Here is a 23,778-nt window from a genome sequence, read left to right as displayed (position 1 = left end):
TTTCCAAGCATAAGACAAGCTGATCATCATGGGATTTGCTGAGACCCTCATCTGTTAAGATTCCCTATTTCCTGCATCCCATATCTTACTCTTTCTCTGTTCACACCCTCATTTGGGAAAAACACATCCTTCGTAAACTAGAATACATTAGGACTTTTCCTGTTAGTCTTTGCATGTCTGAAAACACTTCTGTTGAAGCTGACCATGTGATTTACAGCAGGGCTGAGGGAAGAGTTCAGGGTTGGAAGCCATCATCTTCAGAATATCAAAGCCCCTGCCCCACTGTCCCAAGCCAGCTGCTGAGGAGGCTTCTCAGAACCCGTCTTCGGCATGTGACCTGTTTTTCTTTCAGGATCTTCTCTGAATTCCCAGTGTTAGGAAATTATAGCACAATATGCATAAGTACTACTTGTTTTCATTGCCTTTTTAGGTGTCCACTCACAGAACTTTCAAACAGTAACTTTGTACCATCATTTCTAGTAATTTTATTTTATTATTTCCTCATAATTTTCTTCTCCTTTTTTGTTTTCCTTTCCAGAATGCCAATTTTTTCATTCTAAACTGTACCTCTCTCTAATTTTTAATGTTTTTGCACTATCCTCCGTTTTGTTGTTGTTGTTGTCGTTGTTGTTGTTTTGGCCACATGGCATGTGGGATCTTAATTTCCTGACCAGGGGATCAAACCATGCTCCATTCAGTGGGAGCTCAGAGTTTTCACCACTGGACCACCAAAAAAGTCCTCATGATATAATCCTATTTTTTTATCTATTATCTACTTGTTATTCTACTATACGTTCTATTTTTGGGGGAGATATTTCTTATCTATTGTCCCGTATGCTACTAGATATGTTTTTCTGTTATATTTTCAATTTACAAGTGCCCTTTCCTTTTTGGGGGACTTTTCCTTATTCATAACATGCTTTCTGCTAGAACTTCTTAGATGGTTATAACAGTCTCCTTCTTTGCTCAAAAGATACTAATTATAAAGTTTTTCAGAGTCTCTTCTTACTCACTAGAATCAGCCTGCCCCTCCAAGTTTGTTCATTTGCTTTTTTTTTCCTTTCTTTCTCAGTTCAGTTCAGTCGCTTAGTCATGTCCGACTCTCTGCGACCCCATGAACCACAGCACGCCAGCCCTCCCTGTCCATCACCAACTCCCAGAGTTTATCCAAACTCATGTCCATTGAGTCGGTGATCCATCCAACCATCTCATCCTCTGCCGTCCCCTTCTCCTCCTGCCCCTACTCTTTCCCAGCACCAGGGTCTTTTCAAATGAGTCAGCTCTCCACATCAGGTGGCCAAAGTATTGGAGTTTCAGCTTCAACATCAGTCCGTCCAATGAACACCCAGTATTGATCTCCTTTCGGATGGACTGGTTGGATCTCCTTGCTGTCCAAGGCACTCTCAAGAGTCTTCTCCAACACCACAGTTCAAAACCATCAATTCTTCAGCATTCAGCTTTCTTCACAGTCCAACTCTCACATCCATACATGACTACTGGAAAAACCACAGCCTTGACTAGACAGACCTTTGTTGGCAAACTAATGTCTCTGCTTTTTAACATGCTGTCTAGGTTTGTCGTAACTTTCCTTCTAAGGAGCAAGCGTCTTTTAATATCATGGTTGCAACCACCATCTGCAGTCATTTTGGAGCCCAAACAAATAAAGTCAGCCACTGTTTCCACTGTTCCCCCATCTATTTGCCATGAAGTGATGGGATCAGATGCCATGATCTTCGTTTTCTGAATGTTGAGCTTTAAGCCAACTTTTTCACTCTCCTCTTTCATCAAGAGGCTCTTTAGTTCTTCTTCACTTTCTGCCATAAGGGTGGTGTCATCTCCATATCTGAGGTTACTGATATTTCTCCCAGCAATCTTGATTCCAGCTTGTGCTTCTTCCAGCCCAGCATTTCTCATAATGTACTCTGCATATAAGTTAAATAAGCAGGGTGACAATATACAGCCTTGACATACTCCTTTCCCGATTTGGAACCAGTCTGTAGTTCCATGTCTGGTTCTAACTGTTGCTTTCTTACCTGCATACAGGTTTCTCAAGAGGCAGGTTAGGTGGTCTGGTATTTCCATCCCTTTCAGAACTTTCCAGTTTATTGTGATCCACACAGTCAAAGGCTTTGGCACAGTCAATAAAGCAGAAAGAGATTTTTTTTTTTGGAACTCTTGCTTTTTTGATGGCTCAGCAGATGCTGGCAATTTTATTTCTGGTTCCTCTGCCTGTTCTAAAATCAGCTTGAACATCTGCAAGTTCACAGTTCATGTATTGCTGAAGCCTGGCTTGGAGAATTTTGAGCATCACTTTACTAGCATGTGAGATGAGTGCAATTGTGCAGTAGTTTGAGCATTCTTTGGCATTACCTTTCTTCGGGATTGGAATGAAAACTGACCTTTTCCAGTCCTGTGGCCACTGCTGAATTTTTCAAATTTGCTGACATACTGAGTACAATACTTTCACAGCATCATCTTTTAGGACTTGAAATAGCTCAACTGGAATTCCATCACCTCCACTAGCTTTGTTCGTAGTGATGCTTCCTAAGGCCCACCTGACTTCACATTCCAGGATGCCCGGCTCTAGGTGAGTGTGAGTGATCAAACCTTCATGAGTATATGGGTCGTGAAGATCTTTTTTGTACAGTTTCTGTGTATTCTTGCCACCTCTTCTTAATATCTTCTGCTTCTGTTAGGTCCATACCAGTTCTGTCCTTTACTGAGCCCGTCTTTGCATGAAATGTTCCCTTGGTATCTCTAATTTTCTTGAAGAGATCTCTAGTCTTTCCCATTCTATTGTTTTCCTCTATTTCTTTGCACTGATTGCTGAGTAAGCCTTTCTTATCTCTCCTTGCTATTCTTTGGAATTCTGTTTCTCAAGTTATCCTTAAATCTATGGTGGTATCTTTTGTCCATTCATAATTAAGAACAGACAAGAAAATGCTGATTAAAAACTTTCCTTACATGGGTGGCAATGAATGACTACTGGTCTTTAGGAATCCAGTGGGGTCCCAGCTATTTGGTTGGAGAATACCAAATTCTAATATCAGACAAGTAGACTCTAGGGTAACTATGACTAGAAATAAAAAAGAGATATTTCATATTGATTAAAGATTCTATTCAACAGAAAAAACAATGATAAATTTGTATATATCTATTAATAGAGCCCCAAGATAATGTTGTTGTTTAGTTGTTAAGTTGTGTTCAACTCTTTGTGGCCCCATGGACTATAGCCCACCAGGCTCCTCGTCCATGGGATTCTCCAGGCAAGAATACTGGAGTGGGTTGCCATTTCCTTCTCCAGGGATCTTCCTCACCCAGGGATCAAACCCATATCTCCTGCACTGGCAGGTGGATTCTTTACCACTGAGTCACCAGGGAAGCCCTCAAGATATACAAAGCAAATATCAACAAAAGGACAAATATACAAATCTAAAATCATAGTTGGAAATTTTAACACAGCACTTTCAACTGATTAAACAAGTAGACAAAATACAGTAAACACATAGCAAATTTATACAAGACATTTAACAAACTTGACATGAGTCAGATACATAGTTTAATGTACATAACAACCATCAGATTATTCAAGTGTTTATAGAATATTAACCAAAATAGAGGGATTATGCAAAACATCTATAACTAAATGAGTTTTGAAAAATTTCCAAATACTTAGAAACTACACACCTGAATAACCCATTAATCAAATGAAACAATATGAAAATTAGAAAATATTTTGATATGAATCAAAGCAAAATTTCTACTTGAACTGCATCTTTATTAAAGCAAAAGGATACAAATAAGTACGTGCTTGACAAACAGATGGAAGCAGGTGCTTAACAAATGGAAGTGAGAAATAGATTTAAGGGATTAGACCTGACAGACTGAGTCCCTGAAGGACTATGGACAGAGGTTCATGCCACTGTACAGGAGGCAGGGATGAAGACCATCCCCAAGAAAAAGAGACGCAAAAAGGCAAAATGGTTGTCTGAAGAGGCCTCACAAATAGTTGAGAAAAGAAGAGAAGCAAAAGGCAAAAGAGAAAAGGAAAGATATACCCATTTGAATGCAGAGTTCCAAAGAATAGCAAGGAGAGATAAGAAAGTCTTCCTCAGTGATCAATGCAAAGAAATAGAGGAAAACAACAGAATGGAAAAGACTAGAGATCTCCTCAAGAAAATTAGAGATACCAAGGGAACATTTCATGCAAAGATGGGCACAATAAAGGACAGAACTGGTGTGGACCTAACAGAAGCAGAAGATATTAAGACCAGGTGGCAAGAATACACAGAAGAAATGTACAAAAAATATCTTCATGACCCACATGACCATGAAAGTGTGATCACTCACCTTGAGCCAGACATCCTGGAGTTTGAAGTCAAGTGAGCCTTAGGAACCATCATTAAGAACAAAGCTAGTGGAGGTGATGGAATTCCAATTGAGCTATTTCAAATCCTAAAGACGATGCTGTGAAAGTACTGCACTCAATATGCCAGCAAATCTGTAAAACTCAGCAGTGGCCACAGGACTGGAAAAGGTGAGTTTTCATTCCAATCCCAAAGAAAGGCAGTACCAAAGAATGTTCAAAATACTGCACAACTGCACTCATCTCACATGCTAGCAAAGCAATGCTCAAAATTCTCTAAGCCAGGCTTCAACAGTACATGTACCATGAACTTCCAAATGTGCAAGCTGGATTTAGAAAAGGCAGAGGAACCAGAGATAAAATTGCCAACATCAATTGAACCATCGAAAAAGCAAGAGACTTCCAGAAAAACATCTACTTCTGCTTTATTAGCTACGCCAAAGCCTTTGACTGTGTGGATCACAACCAACTGTGAAAAATTCTGAAACAGACGGGAATACCGAACCACCTGACCTGCCCTCTGAGAAATCTGTATGCAGGTGAAGAAGCAACAGTTAAACTGGACAGGAACAACACACTGGTCCCAAATCAGGAAAGGAGTACATCAAGGCTGTATATTGTCACCCTGCTTATTCAACTTCTATGTAGAGTACATCATGCAAAATGCCGGGCTGGATGAACCACAAGCTGGAGTCAAGATTGCTAGGAGAAATATCAGTAACCTCAGATATGGAGATGACACCACCCTTATGGCAGAAAGTGAAGAAGAACTAAAGAGCCTCTTGATGAAAGTGACAGAGGAGACTGCAAAAGTTGGCTTAAAATTCAACATTCAAAACTGAAGATCATGGCATCCGATCCCATCACTTCATGGCAAATAGATGGGGAAACAGTGGAAACAGTGTCAGACTTTACTTTGGGGGGCTCCAAAATCACTGCAGATGGTGACTGCAACTATGAAATTAAAAGATGGTTGCTCCTTAGAAGAAAAGCTATGATCAACCTACACAGCATATTAAAAAGCAGAGACATTACTTTGCTGACAAAGGTCCATCTAGTCAAAGCTATGGTTTTTCCAGTAGTCATGTATGGATGTGAGAGTTAGACTATAAAGAAAGCTGAGCGCAAAAGAATTGATGCTTTTGAACTGTGGTGTTGGAGAAGACTCTTGAGAGTCCCTTGGACTGCAAGGAGATCCAACCAGTCCATCCTAAAGGAGATCAGTCCTGAGTGTTCACTGGAAAGACTGATGCTAAAGCTGAAACTCCAATACTTTGGCCACCTGATACAGAGAACTGACTCACTGGAAAAGACCCTGATGCTGGGAAAGATTGAAGGTGGGAGGAGAAGGGGACAACAGAGGATGAGATGGTTGGATGGCATCACTGACTCGATGGACATGAGTTTGAGCAAGCTCTGGGAGTTGGTGATGGACAGGGAGGCCTGGCATGCTGCAGTTCATGGGTCACAAAGAGTTGGACACGACTGAACGACTGAACTGAAGTAGGTGCTTAGGAATTTGTAGCTTTAAGTGCATATATTAGAAAAAAAGAAAGGTTCAAAATCAATGGTTTAAACTTCCACCTTAAGAAGCTAGAAAAAGGACAAATTTACTCAAAGAATATAGAAGGAAGGAAATAAGAAATAAATCAGTAAAACAGAAAACAAGTACCCTACAGGAGAAAAAAAAAAGTCAAAGCCAAAAGTTGGTTCTCTGAAAAGACTAATAAAATTAAAAAATCCCTAACAGTATTAGTCGATATCCTTCCTTTGGAAAGGCAAATAAAAACCACAACGAGCTATAACCACACAAGCTATTGTAGCTATTATGAAAAAAGACAAATGCTGGTGAGAATGTGGAGAAAAGGGAGCCCTGGTACACGGCTGGTGGGAATGTAAATTGGTGATACAACTAGAGAAAATAGAGGTTCCTTAAAAATTTTCAAATAAAACTACCATATGACCCAGCAATCCCACTCCTGGGATTATAGCTGAAGGATATGAAATAGCTATGTTTTTTTTTTTTATCACTACTACATTTATTTTTAACTTTCTATTTTGTATTGGGGTATAGCCTACTAACAATGTTGATGAAATCATTATCTTGAAGAGATATTTGCACTCCTGTGTTCACTGCAGCATTATTCACAATAGTGAAGACATGGAAACAGCCTACATGTCCATTCACGCACGAATGAATAAAGAAAATGTATATGCATACAGTAGAATATTATTCAACCATAGAGAAGCAACAACATAGACTCTGAGGACATTATGCTAAGTGCAGTAACTTAGAGAAAGACAAATACCGTATGATTTCACTTATATGTGGAATCTTTAAACTTTGAATTCACAGAAACAGGGTAAAGTGGGGGTTGCAAGAGGTTGAGGGGGTGGGGTAAATGAGGTGATATTGGTTTAAGGCTAGAAACTTTCAGTTATAAGATAAGCTTGCATGGAAAATCCCATGCAGAGAAGCCTGGCAGGCTACAGTACATGGGGTCACAATAGACTAGGACATGACTTAGTGACTAAAAAACAACAAAGTTCCAGGGATCTAATATACAACCTGGTGACTATAGTTAACAACACTGTACCGTATACTTGAGAGTAAAGCTCTAATGTTGTCACCATAACAAGAAAACAGTAATTATGTGAAGGATATGTTTGCTAACCAAACATTATGGTAAATAAACATTTTGCAATTTATATGTTTCTCAAACCAACACACTGTACACCTTAAATTTAACAGGGTTATATGTCAATGATAATTTTCTCAAGCTGAAAAAAAAATAATCATGCCTTTGAAAGGTTCAAGCCTAGTTGTCAGAGTACCTGGAAGCCAGGATAGCTGAGAGCTGGCATCCTAATGCCCAAAGGGGGTAGGAAAAGAAGAGAGAGGAGTCGGGAATAAGCTGATTCCGGTTAAATCAGGAGTCATGGAGAACTCCAACTTTCAGCTCTTCATACAAGCTTAAGACATAATACAAAGCCTGAAACAGAAATATTATAGAAATAAATACTCAATTTGGAGATATCTCATATAATACACTCTGGTTCATGTGGATAAGTTTGTCGACAATTTCTTGGAATAAAAGCTATTCATGAGAGCTTTTCCTTCTTTCTCTTGATAAACTGTGGCCTTCATGAAAATGCAAAAACCTCTCTGCTCCCTGGCCAAGGGAAGCAGCATGGAAGCCTGCCCCCACCCAGGGTTGAGAAAGGGAAGGGGAAGGCAGAAGAGCGAGAACAAAAGTTGAAAAGGCTGAAAGCACGAGGCTCGTGCCACACTTGGTTGTGGCCTACAAAGTCAGACAGCCCACAGGTGGTGGAATCCTAAGCCCTGAAATGAACATAAACCTGGTCCAAAACCACCACAGCACCAATGGCTCCAGCAGAAGTAAACCTGAAACCACGCCACGGCTCTGCAGGGCCGGGCTTGTAGGTCTTCCCACCATGTATTTCAAACAGTAAGTAACAGTGGAAACAAGTCTATGTCTGTGAGTATGTTTGAGTTTTATAAATACACTCATTTGTATCTTTTTTTTAAAGATTCTGATAATATTTTGCTGTTGCTGTTGTTCAGTCTCTAAGTTGTGACTCTCTGCGACCCCGTGGACTGCAGCCCGCCAGGCTCCTCTGTCCATGGGGTTTCCCAGGCAAGAATACTGGAGTGGGTAGCGATTTCCTCCTGCAGAGGATCCTCCCAACCCAGAGATCAAGCGGGCTGGTTCTTTACCACTAGCGCCACCTGGTGCAGCTGTGAGATTGAGCAATCTGGTAGCAGAACTCGTTACAGCATTGTGTCTGCTTTGGAAATCAACAGACCAACTCTGGCATAATCAGGTGCCTGGGCCCAAGCTTCGCACCTGATGAGGACTGTCTGCCCAAATGGATCACAGTCAGTTTGGGCGAAGCTTTGCAAGAGGCCCAGTCCTTTTCTGAGTAGAGAGCCTGCAAGGGTTCACTCTTGGATGAGTTAATATCACCCTCCAGCACATAAGAAACAATTATACAGGACTATCCAACAAGTTTTAAGAGTTCCAGAAGAATCGCTGTCTTTCAGAGGTTCGGTCATGTCTGATTCTTTGCAAGGACTGCAGCACGCCAGGATTCCCTGTCCTTCACCATCTCCAGGAGTGTGCTCAAACTCATGTCCATTGAGTTGATGATGCCATCCAACCATCTCATCCTCTGTCTTCCCCTTCTGCCTTCAATCTTTCCTAGCATCAGGGTGTTTTCTAATGAGTCACCTCTTCACATCAGTTGGCCAAAGTATTGGAGCTTCAGCTACAGCATCAGTCCTTCCAATGAATATTCACAGTTGATTTCCTTTAGGATTGACTGGTTTGATCTCCTTGCTGTCCAAGAGACTCTCCAGAGTCTTCTCCAACACCACAGTTCAAAACAATCAGTTCTTTGGCACTCAGCCTTCTTTATGGTCCAGCTCTCACATCCATACATGACTACTGGAAAAACCATAGCTTTGACAAGACAAACCTTTATTGGGAAAGAAATGTCCCTGCTTTTTAATACCCTGTCTAGGTATGTCATAGCTTTTCTTCCAAGGAGCAAACATCTTTTAATCTCAAGGCTGCAGTCACCATTCACAGTGATTTTGGAGCCCAAGAAAATAAAGTCTGTCACTATTTGCACTGCTTCCCCCATCTATTTGACATGAAGTGATGGGACCGGATGCCATGATCTTGGTTTTTTGAGAATAAAACAGAGAGAACAGAGACGAGCAGTACTAGGAGAGAAAAAAGCCAAAACTTCCCAAAACTGATGCAAGACTTGACTCTTCCAAACGAAGACGCACACTGCATCTTGAGCCAGATAAATAAAAATAAGTCTATATCTCATGATTTCACAGGGAAACTGTAGATTATCAAAGACAAAGATAAAATCTTAAAAGTAACCAGAGAACCAAGATAGCCTGATAAGCAAGGTAACAGAGAAAGGAATCACAAGTAGATTTCTGAGCTGACTGGTCTCCACCGATGCACCCTCAGAGGCTCCCCTCCCTGTGAGCACAAGCTGCTTCTCACATTAAGAGCTGCATCTTCCCTGGAGCTGACCTCTGAGTGCTCTGACCAACTGAATGTGGAGGAAATGCATCTGAGACTTCTGAGCCCAGGTCTTCAAGGGTCGGACGAATTACACTTCCTTCTTCCGGCAACTCTTGCCCTGGGACGCCATCCCTCAAAACTCAGCCACCAAGCTAGGAGAAGCCCAAGCCATACTGTGCAGCCACCTGAATGAGAAATGAAGGGCCACACTAACAGCCCAGGTGAGATTCCAGCACAGTCAGCCATGAGAGTCGTCAGCTTCGACGCACCAGCTGCCCGAGTCCCCAGATGACTGCAGCCCCAGTCAACATCAAATGGAAAAACCGACCTGGTTTTTATCTGGCGACCTCCAGAATCCTGAGAGTGAGTAAAACAGCTTGAGTTTCAAGTCACTATATTTTAAGGGGGTTTTTTAGTATCAACTGATAATTAAAACATTTCTCACTTGCAGTAAGAGATTTCAGAAGACAAGGGAAGATACCTTAGTGCTGAGGAGAAACGATGTGCAGCTTGAAATTCTAAACAAACTTTACTCTCTAGAGGAAAACCAAATACATTTCTAGACAGACAAATAGTGAAAATTCACCTTATAATCTCTCACAGAAAGAAACACTACATACAGAATATACAAATACTAGAAATAATTGTAAGTGATGAAATTTATAAACATGTTGTAAATCTAAATGAGCACTGACTTAATAAAAGACATGACTACAATATTATATAGTATCTGATCTGGTTAACAACCACTAGAATTCGTGTGATTTGATGCTTTGAATTTCTGTTTAATGAAACACTAGCATAGAGAACGTGCCCTACAGAGTACACAAATATGAAAGCATCCTTCATGCAGTGGTTCCCTCTCGGGAGACTGAACCTGTAGTTGCTGGAAGGCAGGACCCCTGTCTGCACAACCTGGAGGGTCAATCAGAGTCACTATTTATCAATTCTCCTCTCTTTCCCCTCTCAGGTGACTCTTCCCTCACAGGGAAAGGTCTCAGACCCAGTCATCAACAAATAAAGAAGAGATGTTTATGAGAGGAAAACAAAGGAGGGCAATGAGGCAGGAGGACTAGCTCCTGGGATTCACTCAGGTGCAGCACTGGCTGCCTGCCTCTTTTCTTTTCCTGCTCTGTCATAATCAAAAATCATGTCATAGGCATGCAATGTGAATCATAATTTTTAACATTAAGGACCAAGTTAGCCCCAAAGGCATTTACAAAAGACTTTAATCAAGAAACTGCCATGACCATATGAATTATTCATTTTCTCATTTTCAATTTTCAATCACCAACTTCAAGTTTTCAGTGGTCTCCCAAATTTAAAAAGCAGAAGGAAAGTTCAGGGCTTCTATTTTCAATTAATACAGGACCTGGTTATTTTAGAAAGTGATTAATCATTTTAAAGAAAGCTATTAAGCAATACTTACTTTAACAGCAAATTTCTTTGATGCCATGGTTTACTGGTTCCAGAATAATTACAGACCTTTAACAAAAGAAAAAAGAAAGTTATGAGTAGGTATATTAAAATTTCTTTCTATTTGGATATTATAATCAGAGAAGAAAGGTTGGCTAAAGAATCAAATATCAATATGTATTTTTACAAGATGAATGCCCACTTATAACTGGTCTTAACAAAAATATTATATTGAATTAGCAATTTAAAATCTGCTCACAAAGAAAGGCAGAGGCCCAAATGTATTGTACCAAATGTTTAAAGAATTAATATCAGTCCTTCAAAGACCCTTTAAAAGAAGCATAAGAAAAATTCTCAAATCATCCTAAGAGGCTAGTTACATCCTGATACCAATACCAAGGGCCTTCCCAGGTGGTTCAGTGGTAAAGAATCCATCTGCCAATGCAGGAGATGTGGGTTCGATCCCTGGGTCAGGAAGATTCCCTGGAGGAAGGCACGGCAACCCACTCCAGTATCCTTGCCTGGAGAATCCCATGAACAGAGGAGTCCGTGGGGTTGCAAAGAGTCAGACACGACTGAAGCAACTTGGCATGCACACACACACCAATACCAAAAAGAAATATCAGAAGAAAGGAAAACTACATACCCGTATTCAACACAATACTACAAACCAAAGCCAGCAACATATAAAAAGGATTATATATCATGACCACAATACATATATCTCAGGAATATAAGATTGGTCTAACATCTGAAACCAATCTGTATAATATACTATCATCATCATGGTGCTCAGTCGTGTCCGACTCTGTGCGACCCTATGGACTATAGCCCACCAGGCTCTTCTGTCCATGGAATTTTCCAGGCAAGAACACTGGAGTGGGTTGCCATTTCCTACTCCAGTGGATCTCCCCAACCCAGGGATGGAACCCGCATCTTGCATGCAGGTGGATCCTTTACCACTGTGCCACCCAGGAACCCCAAATGGTTACATTCTTTACTAGATGTAAATCTGAAGGAAGAGCATGCAACCTTTACTATATCAATAGAATAAAAGAAAAAGCACACCATTATCTCAAATTTAGAAATAAATAACGAAACCCAACAGTTTTTAGTCAAAAAAATCCACACACTAGGAATGTAGAAGGAAGTATTATCAACCTGGTGAAGAACATCTATAAAAAACTCACACCTAGGGAGTTCCCTCAAGGCCCAGTAGTTAGACCTCTCTGCTATCACTGCCGAGGGCTGGGATTCAGTCACTGGTCAAAGAGCTCTGATCCTGCAAGCCATGCAGTGCATCCAAAAGAGAAAAAAAGAAAATCCATTACTAAAAACCCACGATTAAAATCATACTAAATCACGAACAACTAAATGCTTTCTCCTCCTTGAGGAGGAGTGATGTCTGCTCTTGCTACTTCCACACAACATTGTATCAGAGGTACTAGTCAGGGAAATTAGGCAAGAAAAATAAATAAAAGGCATCCAGACTGGGAAGGAAGAAGTAAAACTACCTCTGTTCACGAATAACACGTTCTTATATGTAGAAAATCCTAAAGAATTTTTTTTAAAAAAAACTACTAGAATTACAAAGCATATGAACTAAGGTTATAAGATATAAATATGTTAAACAATTAACTACATTTCTATATTCTGGCAATGAATAATCCTGAAAGGAAATTAAGAAAAAAAGTATGTTGAAAATAATGTCAGACAGAATACTTAACAAAAAATTTAACAAAAAACCCAGTAAAATTTATACAACAAAACCCATAAAATATTATTGAGAGAAATTTAAAACTTAAGTAAATGGACAGATATACTATATTCATAAATTGGAATATTTAATGATTTTGTTAACATGACAATACATCCCAAATCAATCTATAACATAATTTCCATCAAAATCTCAGCTGACCTTATAGAAACTGACAATCTCATCCTAAAATTCATATAAAAATATAAGACCTCTGTAGTCGGCAAAATAATCTTTAAAAAGAACAAAACTGAAGAATTTATGCTTCCCCATTTGAAAACTTACTACAAAGCAATCAAAATAGTGTGGTACTGTACTAACATAAAAGTCATATAAATCAATGGAATAAAACTGAAAGTTCAAAAACAGATCCTTACATTTATTTATCTTCAGTTGATTTTTAACCTATGTACCATGACAATTTAATGGGGAAACAGTCCTTACTACAAATGGTTCTGTGACAAGTGAGTATCCACATGCAAAAGAACAAGGTTGGACCCCTATGTTCCACTATATAAAAAATGAACTCTAAATGGATCAAAGACCTAAACGTAAGAGTTAAAACTATAAACTCTTAGAAGAAAACATAGGCATAAGTTTTATGACCTTACACATGTGCACGCTCAGTCATGTCCAACTCTTTGTGACTTTATGGACTGTATCCTGCCAGGCCCCTCTGTCCATGGAATTTCATAGGCAAGAACACTGGAGTGAGCTGCCATTTCCTCCTGCTGGGGCTTTCCCAACCCAGGATTAAAGCCCTGTCTCCTGCATCTCCTGCACTGCCAGGCAGGTTCTTTACCACCGCATCACTGACCTTGTGTAAGGCAATAATTTTTTAGATACATACCAAAGATACAAGTCATGGAAGAAAAAAAAACCGTTAAATCAGATTTCATGAAAATTTAAAACCTGAGTGCTTTAAAGGACACTATCAAGAACTTGAAAAGACAACTCACAGAATGGGAGAGAATATCTGCAAGTCACATCTCAAGTAAGGGACTCCTGTCCAGAACACATGAAGAACACTTAGAACAACAATAAAAAAGTGAATAACCCAATTTTAAAATGGATCAAATATCTGAACAGACATTTCTCCAAAGAAGATATACAAATGGCCTTATAAGCACAAATAATAAGCTCAAAATTACTAGTTATTGAGTAAAAAATCAAAACCACAATGATACACCACTTTTCACCCACTAAGATGGCTAAAACACAAAAAACAAAGACAGGGATTTTTGTTGACAAAGACAGGGATTGATTAGAACTCTCATAAATAGTTGGTGAGAAATGTAAGATGTTATAGACTCTTTGGAAAATAATTTGGCAATTCTTCAAAAAGGTAAACATGGAATTGTCATATGATTCAGCACTTCCACTCCTACATATGTACCTAGGAAAATAAAAACATATGTTCACACAAACATTTATACAGGAATGTTCATAGCAGCATTATTCATAATAACCAAAAAAGTGGAAAGAACCCAAATGCCCATCAAATGATGAATGGATAAACATAACACAGTAACTGAGATCTTTCTTGTTTTCTGAGGTAAGCTTATATTGCTATATGCTTAACAAAATATGATATATACATACAATGGAATATTATTTGGCAATAAAAAGGAATCGAATTCTTATACCTTTTACTGAGCACAGCCAGGCAACTGCTCTTTTCACCCTGCAGAAGCCTAGAGAATTATTTTCTGGAGAAAGTAAGACAGAGGATCTCTGGTCTGGAAAATACCAGGTGCAGCATATAGTGGGGAGTATCCTGCTGAAAAACAAGAGAAATTCATGGGCAGTTCATATGCCCCTTGTGATAGCTAACTGTCAACTTGTCTGGGCTAAGGGATGCCCAGATAACTAACAGACATTATGTCAGACATTATGTCTGTAAGGGGGCTTCTAGAAGAGATTAGCATTTGAATTTATGAACTGAGTAAAGCAGATGACCCTCTCCCATGTGGGTGGGCATCATTCAGTCCACTGAGGGTCAGAATAGAACAAAAAGGTAGAGGAAGAGTGAATTCAAGATCTGTCTGATTTGGGACATTCATCTTCTCCTGACCTTGGACATTAGCACTCCTGGTTCTTGAGCCTTTGGATTTGGACTGAATCACACCACTAGTTTTTCTGGGTCCCCAGCTTACAAACAGTGTATCTTAGGACTTGTCAGCCTCCAAAATTCCATGAGCCAACTCCTTTAATAAACACATGTATATACACATACATGTGTATGTGGATTTATATCTTCTATTGGTTCTGGAGAAGCCTGACTAACACACTCCTCTATCCTGCCTTAGTCTCCAAATAGAAGACTGAAACCTCCTCTTTCAGGGAACTGGATCTAAAAGTACTGACATCAGGGGTTCCCCAAGCAAACAGTCAAGACAGATGGTTTTAAAGTGAAGGTCACACCCGCAAACTCCACATCTGTGTGCAGAACTAACTTCCATCTCCTAGTGTCCCACTCCCAAATACACACACATAAACAACGACAAATCATCTACCATGTAAGGAAAAACTCTATTATGAATGAAAAACAGAAAAAAAACTACTTGGCTGAAACCCAGACCATGCAAGGAGAAAGAAACTTTCACTGATATCAGCAGGATAGAAGATATTACACATCAATTAATTTTTTTTTAAACGAGCTTCTGAGAAAGATGAATATCATATTCTAATGCATATCAACGGAATTTAGAAAAATGGTACTGAAGAATTTACTTACGGGGCAGCAATGGAGAAACAGACATAGAGAACAGACTTATGGCCATGGGGAGAGGGAAGAAGAGGGTGAGATGTATGGAGAGAGTAACACGGAAACTTACATTACCGTATGTAAAATAGATAGCCAACAGGAATTTGCTGTAGGCTCAAGAAACTCAAACAGGGGCTCTGTATCAACCTAGGGGGTGGGATGGGAAGGGAGATGGGAGGGAGGTTCAAGGGGGAGGGGATATATGTGTACCTATGCCTGATTCATGCTGAGGTTTGACAGAGAACAACAAAATTCTGTAAAGCAATTATCTTTCAATAAAAAAATAAATTAAAAACATAAAAAAATAAATAAAAGGAGCTTCTGGAAAACAACTAAAACTATGATAAATGAAATTTAAAAACTTAACAGAAGTCCAAAGGATCAAGTTGACTAAGTCATCCAGGAACTTCAGAAATAATAAAGATGAAAAATAAGAGAGAATAAATGAAAAACTAAAGGACCAGTACAGAAGTACCAACATGTAAAAATTAGGATTGAAACAGACACATATCAGGGCATATATCACAGGAAATTTCAGACATTGTTGAAAAAAGGATTTTAAAGTATGTGTACAGGAGGGTGAGTTGAGGGAGTGGGTGAATTGGGAGGAGGGGGATGGGAAGAGAATATTTGGCTCCAAACTACCCAAAGCAACTCTGGAAGCTAAAAGGTAATGGAAAACTATCCCCCAAAATCTGAAGAAAATTGTTTTCAAACTCCAACTACATTTTAACACAAAGGGTGAAACACATTTTAACACAAAGGTGAAAACATATTTAGATGTGCAAGGTCTTAAAAAATGTATATTCTGTGCATCCTTTCTCAGTGAGCTACTAAAGATGTGCTTCACCAAAATGAGGAAATTGACCCCAAAAAAGGGAAGACACAGGAAAAAGGAAGGCTGAGATTGGCAAAAGGCAGAGGAAATCCCTGGATCTGATGAAAGCAGATCCCTGCCTGGGACCCATGGGCTAGACAAGCAGAAAACCACTGTCCAGGAGAGGCCTCTTCAGGAAGTGTCTGGGCACATGCAGATGAACTTCAAACAACCAGTATGGAATATGAGATTGAATTAGGACAGGTGTGTGGAAAGCAAAGCAACTAAATAATACTAAGTGATTGCTGATTCCAGGATAAACAAAAAGTATGCAGAAAATAAGAAGTAAAGAGTACTTCACACACACACAGTTCAGTCATGACTAGCATTTATACTCATGATGATAAACACTAAATATTGGCCTAAACAGTACTATGCTCTCAACAAAATTAAAAGGATGGAAAATGTGTGTGTATGTATGTGGTAGGGACACAGAAGTTGAAGGGAGCTCCCTTTAATCTTAACAGAATGTTTTAGAAACAAAGCCTAAAGCCAATAACAACAACAATCTACACAACCACAACAGTAACCATCAAGCAGCATTACAGAATGAAATTCAGTGATAAGGACTCAGCTCCTTTTTTAAGTATACAGCTGATTTACAATGTCGTGTTAGCTTCTGATGTACAGCACGGTGACTCATTTATACACACGTGCACATTCTTTCTTTATATTCCTTTCCATTACGGCCCATCACACAACACTGAATACAGGTCCCTGTGCCATACGGCAGGGCCTTGTTATTCACCTGTTGTATATATACCGCTTGCATATGTTAAACCCAAACTCCCCCTTCATCCCTTCCCATCCCTACCCCCCTCCCCTAGGGATACAGATCCAATTCTTACATGCTAAATTCTGCTCCAACCTGCAGAGAAAGCTGGAGAGAGCTGCTGTGGAGGAAGGGATGGGATGGGAAGGATGCCCTAACCAACGAGTCTTGTGTGTGGAATTATCTGTCTGTTTAGATCACCTGCACAGATACTTTTTGAGCAGCACTCCGAAAGAAATATAATGCAAGGCACAGATATAATTTTAAAATTTCTAACAGCTACATTTAATAAAAAGTTAAACAGAAATGGTTAAATTAATTTTAATAATGTGTCTTATTTAACCCAATAAATCTATCCCGTTATCATTTCAGCATATAATCAATATAAAAATATTTACACTCCTGGTGTTTTAACTAAGTTTTCAAATCAGGTATGTATTTTGTTTCCAGAACCTCGATATGGACTGGCTACGTGCCATGGGCTCAACAGACACTTGCAGTTAGTGGTGACCACAACAGACAGGGCAGTTTCAGGGATTTTGGTTTTATTATAAGAAAAGCACTTATTATACAAACAGCTCATGTGGCTCAATATTGAAAAAAAAAAAAACAACAAAAAATAGGCAGAAGACCTCAACAGACATTTCTCCAAAGAAAACATACAGATGGCCAATATGCACATGAAAAGATGCTCAATATCACTAATTATTAGAGAAATGCAAATCAAAACTACCATGAGGTACCACCTCACACCTGTCAAAATGGCTGTCATTAAAAAGTCAAATAACAAATGCTGGAGAGTGTGTGGAGAAAAGGGAACCCTCCTACACTACTGGTAGGAATGTAAATTGGTGCATTCACTATGGAAAACAGTATTGAGGTTCCTTAAAAATTTAAAAATAGAACTACCACATGATTCAGCAATCCCATTTTTGAATATATATCTATCTGGACAAACCTATAATTAAAAAAGGTACACACACCTCTATGTTCACAGAAACACTATTTACAACAGCCAAGACATGGAAGTAACCTAGATGATCACCGACAGACGAATGAATAAAGAAGCTGTGGTACATACACACAACAGACTACTACTCAGCCGTAAGAAAGAAGGAAATAACACCATCCGCAAAGCTTGGATGGGCCTAGAGATTATCATGCTAAGTGAAGTAAGTCAGAAAGAGCAAGACAAATACTCACATGTGGAATCTAAAATACAACACAAGTGACCTTACCTACAAAACAGATTCAGAGACAGAGAAGAGACTGAGGGTCGCCGGGGGAGAAAGGGCTGGGGAGGGACGGACCGGGGCTCTGGGCCGAGCAGACGCGAGCGCACGCCTGAGTGGGGAAGCGACAGCGTGATGCTGCCTGCACAGAGAGCTACAGTCAGTACCCTGCAATAAACCACAATGGCAAAGAAGAAAAGCGCTTATTTCTGAATCCAAGATTCCTTATTTATAAAACAGGGGTAGCAATACCTACCTTAAAATTACTGAAAGGACTAAGTACATGAAAACAGTCTCAATCATTTATAAACAGTAGGCCCTGGATGAGTGTTAACAGTTATTATTACTTAGTCAATGGGAAATTTTTTAAAAAATCTTATAACCTTTGATTCTGATTTTAAATAGACAAAAATATCTTTCTTTATCCTAACCCTAAATCATTTTAATTTCATTTTAATCTATTCATTTCTGTTCCCTGAAAAAAGCAATGCATATGCTTTAGAACGTTCTTTAATGAAGTCCATCTTAGCAAGCCCATTTCTAGAGGTGTAAATGGAAAAAATAACTTTCTAGAAAGTGAAGAACATGTGTTTGAAAACAACATTCATAAAGGTTGTTCTGAAAACTAGTTAAATCTTTAAAATTATATTGTATTATCTGAGCCAGATAAACACACAGTCAGCTCCTTTAAATATATTAAACCAGGTCTGAATAACTTCTGCTAAGAATTTAGGGAGTCCCTCTCTGGGGATATTTAGAGGATACTAGTAGTTCAGCTAGACAGAGGAACAGGGAAAAGAGTGCTGCCAACAAGTATCCAACCAAATCTGAAGCACGTGCGATCTAATTATTTTTAATCACACACTGGTTTTCCAGTATGTCTTCCTTTTCCAGAAGGACAGGTGTCCCACACAGAAGACTATTGCAAGGCTTTAGACCATATCTGCTGTTAGATAGATTAAGAGCCATGTTACAGTGAAGGTTTTATTTTCAATTCACAATAAGGTTCCAGCTGACTCTTAAAATGCTCATTTTCCCCCCTTTAATCAGTAGAGCAAGAGCAGCTGCATTTATGTTTTAAGATCTGGATTCTTCAAAAAGTATCATCAAAGCCCCGTCTCAAAAATATGATCTGTAAGAATCCAGAACTGAAAGGCATATTTTTATATGAAATAATAAGATCTCTAGTATAAAACAGACTGCATGCAAAAAAAAAAATAAAAAGCAACTGTATAACTTTGCTTTTATTTTTAACCCATTTTTAATACCATGTGGCATTCTGCCTCTCAATGCAATTTTTTTCACTTGTTGCCACAGTGTTTGCAATCTCAAAAAACTAACAATTTTAGGACTACAAGACACCCTTACAGACCATCTATTCCCAGGCCTGAGATCTATTCCCCTAACAAGAACTTGGGGGATCAGGCCAGGGTCTCACAGCTGAAGATCGAGGGCAGGAGAAGAGTCAGGTCATCTCACTGAGAGCCATCTAGCACCATCTGTCCCCTGCAGAACTGTGAGGTCAAAGGCCAACTGGGCTGCCAAGGGAGGTGTGTCCTCCCTCCCCTGGCCCCTGGCCAAGGCAGAAGTTCCCAACACAAAGCATGGCTTCAAATAAAGCTGCAGGAGGGTGGTTCTCTCCTGCTAATCAAAGAAAGAAAGAGAAATAGAGGGACACAAAAGAGACGGTGGGGGGGGGTGCGGGTGCGGGGAAGGGAGGAAGGGACTCCATAGCTAAGGCAAATGTGGTCTGAATCAATTTAATTCACCATCACGCTATGTGACAGGGTGCCAAGATAAAGCGCATACGCATCTGGACAGCAGCTGTGTAGACCTTGAGCTTGCACACCTGCCGAAGTCCTTTAGATAAGGCACACTCCCTCTGCCTCACTACAGCATGATGCACAGGGCTAGAAATGAACTACAGGAGGAGGTGAAGCATGAAAGGAACCCAACCAACTTGCTAATTTCCAAACATGGGTGAAAGCACACTTATCCACCCTGGAAGGAGCAGGTTATCAAAGCTGCCGGATGAAGAAATATTCCTGAAACAGGAACTGACACTCTTATGTTTGCTGTTTCTGGGAACTTTTCCAAAAAATACACTGAATCTTTACTGATTTTCATAAAAAACACCATACAGTGAACATTTCTTTGATATTTCAGGTGAAAATTATCACCTGTCATCACAAAGGGCAATACATGTATTATGGCCCGCTAAGTTGCCCCTACACAGAGCTGCCCACAGAGGAGCCAGGAAATCCCTGCCTGTCCCCACAGCTTTCCACGAGCTGTCAGAGTGCTGTCCAAGGCTCCCTTTCCCCCTCGACTCTTTAACTTAACCCGACGACCCTAGAAACCTAGGGGACCGGTTTGTCACACTGATGGGATGGTTTTCAGGTAGCCCTATGGATTTGTGTGGACTCTGACGTTGTGCCCTCTGTCTCAGGTAATAAAATGGCTGTTCCCTTTACGTCAGGACTAGGGCTTCTACAATGATAAGGCTGCTGAGTCCTGAGACAGTGGACCAGGCCTTCTGGACTGGAGCCTCAGCATTTAATTATTTCTACCTCAGGAGAACAATGCTGTTGGACAGGCCGACCTCTGAGGTCTCTTCCATCTCTAAACCTCTGTGATCCAAATCCAGCAGCTCTTCCAGGAACAAATAATGCCAAAATGTACACATGATTCCAGAGAAGAGGGTGAAGGGAGCCCCTCCCACCATGCAACTCACCCTGTGAAGCCCGGAGAGTGAAACTGGGCAAGGGCAGACTATGAAAGGGAGAATCACAGCCAGTTCCATGCCTGAACTTAGACGCGAGAACCCTAAACAAACAGAAGCAATCTGAACTGAGCAATATGTAAAAAAAAACTTCAGAACCAAGTGAGGTTTATCCAAGGAGTGCAAGGTCGGTTTAATACTAGGACAATTACCATACTAAAAACTGAAGCAGAATAAAAGCACAAGATCATTTTAATAGAAATAGGAAAAAAAAAAAAAACAGGAAAGGAAAACACTAGAAATCTCAGAACAGAAACAAGTTAATGTGAGAAAAGCATCTACCCAAAAAAAAAAAAAAAAGTAGCAAACATGTTTACTGATGAATCTTAAAAGCAATGTCTTTGAGACAAGCAGATGTAGATTTCTGAAAATATCATCATACTAGCATTCCACAGATTTAAAATATCTAGAGATGAATTTAATAAGACACATGCCAGACCTCATCACACTTTTCTTCAAACTTAATGCAATCCCAGCCACAATCCTGAACAGGGAATCTGAAGAACAAAAAGGACTAAGATACATGAGAGAAGGAAAACAAAAAAAAGAAAAACAATGAAGGGAGTCAGTCTCACCAGATACTGCAAAACCACCACAGTGCTGGTAAAGGGGAAACAAACAGGCTGAAGGAAGACTTCACAGACCAGAAACAAGGCGCTGGGCTCATGGAAATGGGTGATGGGATGCAGTGTGGCACATCAGTGGGAAATAAGGAGACTATTCGTTCAACAAGCTGTGGTCCAACAACTGTCTATTTGGAAAAAAAGAAAACTGGACCACTACTTCACACAGTACATAAAAATCAACTACAGATGAGCTACAAACTCAAATGTGAAAAATTAGTAGCTTTCAGAAAAAGTTTTTTATGAGCTCTGAGAAAGGAAGGTATTTTAAAACTAGACACAAGAAGTATAACTCAAAAAGAAAAAGAATGGTAGATTTGGCAGTACTAAGATTAAAACTTCTCTACAGACTAGAATAAAATATTTGCAATCCACATAACCAGTAAACAACTTATAAACTAGAACATATAAAGAACTCTCAAAACTCAAAGGTAAAAAAATAAAACCAGTCCAGCCAAAAAGTGGGCAAAGGACATGACCAGGTATCTCAGCAAAGACCACAAACATGGTAAATAAGAATGTGGAAAGACACTTGAATCATTTCATGCTGTATGCAAATGAGGAATCATTCTACAGCACACCTGAAACTAACAAAACAGTTGTTGCTCAGTCATCCAGCCGTGTCTGACTCTTTGCAACCCCATGGACTGCAGCACACCAGGCCTCCCTGTCCCTCACCATCTCCTGAAATTTGCCCGAGTTCACATCCACTGCATCGGTGATGCCATCCAGCCATCCCATCCTCTGATGCCCTCTTCTCCTCTGCCCTCAATCTTTCCCAGCATTAGGGACTTTTCCAATGCGCCAACTGTCCTGGAGCTTCAGCTTCAGCATCAGTCCTTCCAACATGTATTCAGGGTAGATTTCCCTTAAGATTGACTGGTTTGATCTCCTTGCTGTCCAAGGGACCTTCAGGAGTTTTCTCAGTACCACAGTTTGAAGGCATCAATTCTTTGGCACTTTGCCTTTTTTATCGTCCAGCTCTCACAACCGTACCTGACCACTGGCAAGACCATAGCCTTGCCTATACAGACCTTTGTCGGCTTGACTATACATAACAGTATACACTGACTATATTTCAATTAAAAAAAGACACTCAACATCATGAGCCATCAGGGAAATGCAAAATAAAACTCAATGACACATCACTACATACCTATCAGAATGGCTAATAAAAAAGAGATAAAATAAATTTTAAAAAACCCAAACAGATAACACCAAATGCTGGTGGAGATGCAGAGAACAGATATCTCTCCCACACTGCTGGTAGGACTGTAAAGATCGTAGAGCCACTCTAGAAAAAAGATTGTTGACAGCTTCGTACAAAACTAACCATGTACTTACCACATAATCTAAACTTTGCACTCCTGGTAATTCACCCCAGAAAAATGAAAACCTAGGCTCACATAAAAATTTGTAGCCAAATGTTCATAGTGACTTTATTCATAACCGCCAAAACCTGGAAACAGCCCAGGTGTCCTTCAGCGAGTGAGTGGTTAAACAGACCTGGCCTATCTGTACCATGGGACATCACTCAGCAATCTTAACGGAACCGCTGACACACACAACAGCGTGGCTGGATCATCTCAAGGGGATGCTCCTCAGGGGAGAAAAGACAATCGGAAAAGGTTATATGAAGTATGCTCCCACTCACAGAACATTCTTCAGACAACAGAATTACAGAAGTGAAGACCACATTCCTGGTTGCCAGGGGTTAGGAATGGGGAAGTTGCAGAAGGAAGCTCTGGCAATGGAATTCTACACTGTGACTGTGGTGCTGGTTACAAGAATAGAAACACATGATAAAAACAACTACACAAATGCATGTAAACTGGTTCCATCTCATAAGCTCTGGAAATTGTACCAATGTCAGCTTTCTGGCTTTAATAGCTGCACTCTAGTCACAAAAGATGTCACCACTGGAGGAAGCTGGGTAATGGGTACAGGGGACTCCATGTACTTTTATACCAACTTTGGGCAAATCTATAATTATTTCAAAACAAAAAGGCCTAAAAAATTAAACGTCAGTGGGGGGATGGCTGTGGTAGAACCACAAACTGAGAGAAGGTATGTGTAAGACACGCAGAAAGCAAAGGACACATATTCATGACAGAGCAG

General features: G+C 39.9%; 1 protein-coding gene across 1 annotated transcript in view; it reads right to left on the bottom strand.

The window, feature by feature from the left end:
• The window catches only part of SLX4IP (SLX4 interacting protein), a 207,389-nt gene that overhangs the window by 176,391 nt on the left and 7,220 nt on the right, over positions 1-23,778 (bottom strand). The window contains 3 exon segments of the mRNA XM_061125943.1: positions 10,865-10,920; positions 12,042-12,133; positions 14,254-14,384. Of these exon segments, the coding sequence (XP_060981926.1) occupies positions 10,865-10,891 (27 nt within the window). The 5' untranslated portion in view covers positions 10,892-10,920; positions 12,042-12,133; positions 14,254-14,384.

The sequence above is a fragment of the Dama dama genome, chromosome 23 (genome assembly GCF_033118175.1).
Source record: "Dama dama isolate Ldn47 chromosome 23, ASM3311817v1, whole genome shotgun sequence".
NCBI lineage: Eukaryota > Metazoa > Chordata > Mammalia > Artiodactyla > Cervidae > Dama > Dama dama.
This window is presented reverse-complemented; position numbering and strand designations above follow the sequence as displayed.